Source organism: Loa loa (assembly GCF_000183805.2).
Source record: "Loa loa unplaced genomic scaffold supercont3.13, whole genome shotgun sequence".
Taxonomy (NCBI): domain Eukaryota; kingdom Metazoa; phylum Nematoda; class Chromadorea; order Rhabditida; family Onchocercidae; genus Loa; species Loa loa.
In genome coordinates this window covers 303856-307536 of record NW_018108193.1, presented here as the reverse complement: position 1 = coordinate 307536, position 3681 = coordinate 303856, and the positions used below count along the sequence as shown (strand labels likewise).

At 33.8% G+C, this 3681-nt stretch overlaps 1 protein-coding gene across 1 annotated transcript; it reads right to left on the bottom strand.

Annotated features, from left to right (window-relative positions):
- Positions 1-1915: 1915 nt before the first annotated feature.
- LOAG_13550 (GDP-mannose pyrophosphorylase B) lies at positions 1916-3305 on the bottom strand. Its single transcript, XM_003149056.2, has one exon. It carries the CDS (start codon positions 3060-3062, stop codon positions 1983-1985), a length of 1080 nt encoding a protein of 359 aa, XP_003149104.1. The 5' UTR covers positions 3063-3305; the 3' UTR covers positions 1916-1982.
- Positions 3306-3681: the final 376 nt, after the last annotated feature.

Here is a 3681-nt window from a genome sequence, read left to right as displayed (position 1 = left end):
GCCCATTCTTCCACAGTTTGATACGTCGTGTTGCTTCCATTCTGTCAGTACGATGACATAAGTTTAATCTTCTGTAAGGCATTATTTTGATGAATTAAAGCAGATTGATTGCACAGAAAAGAAAAGTTAGAGCAAAAACATATAAAATTGCAAAGAAAAGAAAAGTAAAACAAAAGAAGAAGATATGATAAAGAAGAATATAAGATATAGATTGAAGTGAAAAAATAGTTTAAAAAACAAAATGAAAAGCAATGGAAAAAGGAAAAAATAAACAATATTCGTGAATAGTTTTCAAGAAATACATCAAAACTCACCATAAATTATCGATAAAACAAGATTCATTTGTACACTGTAAGCAGTCCATTAGTAGAAGGGTTTATTTGTTTTTTAGGTATAATTCAGACAATTAAATTATGTGATGGTAGTGACAATTGAAAGGTGAGCAGGATCGGAAGAAGACTGTGTTAAACTATCTGGCCTTCCGGTTTTAGAGCTTATATAGGAGAGAGCTTGTTTACAACAATCCATGAGATCAAACCGATTGACTCCAATATAACCTGAGGTTCTTTAGAATGTGCCAACATTGGCCCCAAACTTGGTCATAACATGAGCTGATTTACAACATCTTATAATACGAGTTTGACCTACATATATTTACAATGTCGACAATATTCAAACAAAAGCGCACAAGAGCTCTATGACACCGTGGTGGAGCTTATCAAAGCTCCTCTTCTTTATCTATCTATCTAATCTATCCAAAAAAGCATGCTTCTATCTGTCACAGGTGCAACATCAATATAATAGGTACATAAAAACACGCGCGTATTTGAATGCAATTTTCTTTTTTGAAAATTTGAAAAATTTCAAAGCAGTTGGTGAAGAATTTTGGGAGATTTAAGTCCTTGGAAGAACGAATTTACATTTTTATTTATATTAGATACTTTTACATCAAATGTATGGGGAAAGTACTTTGGAATGCAATCCTTTCCAACTGAGTTTATGACAAAAAATTGAGAATCTGTTATGAAAATGAGCAGGTGGAGACAAAATAAAAATAATAAGTGAAGAAATAAGCAACTTGATATAAGCCTTTTTATAAACCCTTTTACAGGGAGTATTTAGATTTATCATTTAGTTAATCGGCCTATGCTTTATATCACCAAAACGGTGTAGGAATTAAGCTGAAAAATAAGATGATTCTGTTTCTGCTGAAATGGAAGTTTGAATTTTTGTTAAACCATTAGTATCATAGTACTGATGCCCAAGAGATCATGAAGATTTTAGTAGTTACGCTTGCTTATTTGACACATTCTCTTCTATTTTTATGATTGCAAAAAATTTCCAGCAAAATCGAATTTTTGATGTTGAAGAGATTAGATGATATGAATAGTTGAGATTTGTGTTACTTTAAATGAAATTTCCTATTTTCATGGCATTTTATTCAACACGTTTACTAGCGTATATATTTTAAAGTAAATTCATTTTAAAGAATTATTTTGATGATTCTGTATAACAAAACTTTATGCATAATTATTAGTATTAGCGTATGAAAAATATGCTATTGCCATAGAGTTTGATAAATTCATTTTGAAGCATTGGATAATTTCGGTATTTTCAATTTTCTGATACATGTGAATATAAATTTAATCCTACTAATTTTAAAGACCTTTGTAAAAAGTTAACAAATTTCAAAAAATTGACGAAAAATTCAATCGAATTTCATATATATTTTATTTGAAGAGAAATCATTTCCTGTACAAGTAGGAAACCAACTAACGACTAATAGCTTAGTATTAATATCAGAACTTAAGGCATAAATCCGTTAGGAAATATGTATTACATTTGTAAAAGTGGTTTGAAGCAAATACACGGGATCTATTATATCGTCATTATAGAACTCAACAATAAAAAATGAGTGGAATTGGAGTAGGATACTGTAACATTTTGTGTCTGTTACTTATTAGAGAAAGGATAGAGAGGATTTACATAATAATATCAGGTTCCAATACACTTGCCGAAATAGCTTTATGGGGTAAAACTCGGGCGCCGTTCAGGTACAGTTCATCTTCTACAATGACATCGTCCCCAATAATACAAGTATTATCAATTCTAACCCAACTTCCAATAACACATTTCCTACCAATGATACTACCATTTATCCAACTATGGCTATGAATGATACTATTTGATAGTACCGTTGAATCTCGCAAGCAAACTCCATCATGGATTTGTACACCTGAGCCAATGACGGCATTTGGCCCAATGATACAGTGTTCACCGATTCGAGCCGTATGATGTATCATCACATCTTTTCGTACGCAATGATCTTTGCTAAGTATCTCTGGATGTTTTGAACGGACAAAATGAAGATATAATCGAGTACCAATAAGGAAATCTTGTGGTTGTCCAATATCCATCCAGAAATCCTGGAGAACATAGGTGTAGAGGTTACCGTCTTTCACCATTTGGGGAAAAATTTCTTTTTCCATGGAAGTAGGTCGTAACGGTATTCGATTCAGCACTCTCGGTGATAGGACATACAAGCCGGCATTTATATTATTACCCATATATTCCGATGGTTTTTCCACAAATCGATCCACTTTGCCCGTTTTTTCGTCGAATATACAAACACCATATTTACTAGGTTCCGTAGCTTTGGTCACCGCGATGGTACCTTCGTGTTGGTGATGAACATGGAAGTCGATCATTTGTCGGAATGGAAAATCACATATAATATCAGAATTAAGCACTAGGAATGGTTCCTCGCCTTTGAGCAGACCTTTTGCTAAAGATAAAGCTCCTGCTGTTCCAAGAGGTTCTTTTTCCACCGAGAAATGCACCGTGATATTCCAATAATTAGCCTGACTTGCTATTTCTTCTTCTAAAGCTTTCGCACGATAATTAATGGCCAAAATAACGGTATCCACACCTGCAGCTACCAATGCTTCTATCTGATGGAAGAGCATCGGTTTATTGGCGAACTCAATAAGCGGTTTCGGTTGAGTTAAGGTCAATGGTCGCAAACGGGTACCATAACCACCAACCAAAATTAGAGCCTTCATAATCTATCACATTCGATATGCAGCAATTTTATTACTCTTTCCAATTTCCAATTATTATTATTCTTCTCGAAAATGATACCACATTAAATCAAATCCCTTTGCTATCTATTCTCGAATTGTCGATGAAGTCTAATGGCGATTAATCAATACAGGAGTGGAACGAATTTCGAAGTAATAAGTAACTGAAAGAGTAAACTAACTGCACACACTGATCGATGATTAGCTGGCACTTATAAGCATTCGTTGTAAACATCTGTCTCATCTAGCGTAACAAGCAAGACAACAGCACTTGCATGTTACATCGATTTCAGTCAACTTTTCTTACCTCTTTGACAGAACCAATAAAATAAAGCGTACTACTGCATTTAATGCATTGGAAGCAACAAGCTTATCAGCTTATCAACTTACTAGCCTACCAACTTACTGTACTGATATGTATGTAGGAGAGATATGTAAGAGCTATTCACTAAAGATGATATTTAATTGTATTTTAGAAAGAAATGAGAGCCGTAATGGCCTGCACTAAGGATCATAGTGGTTGGCGAGAATTAAACTATGGTCCGCTGAACTAAAATACGTCTCGAAGGCTATGAAAAATTATTTCCCTTCTTTTTTATTT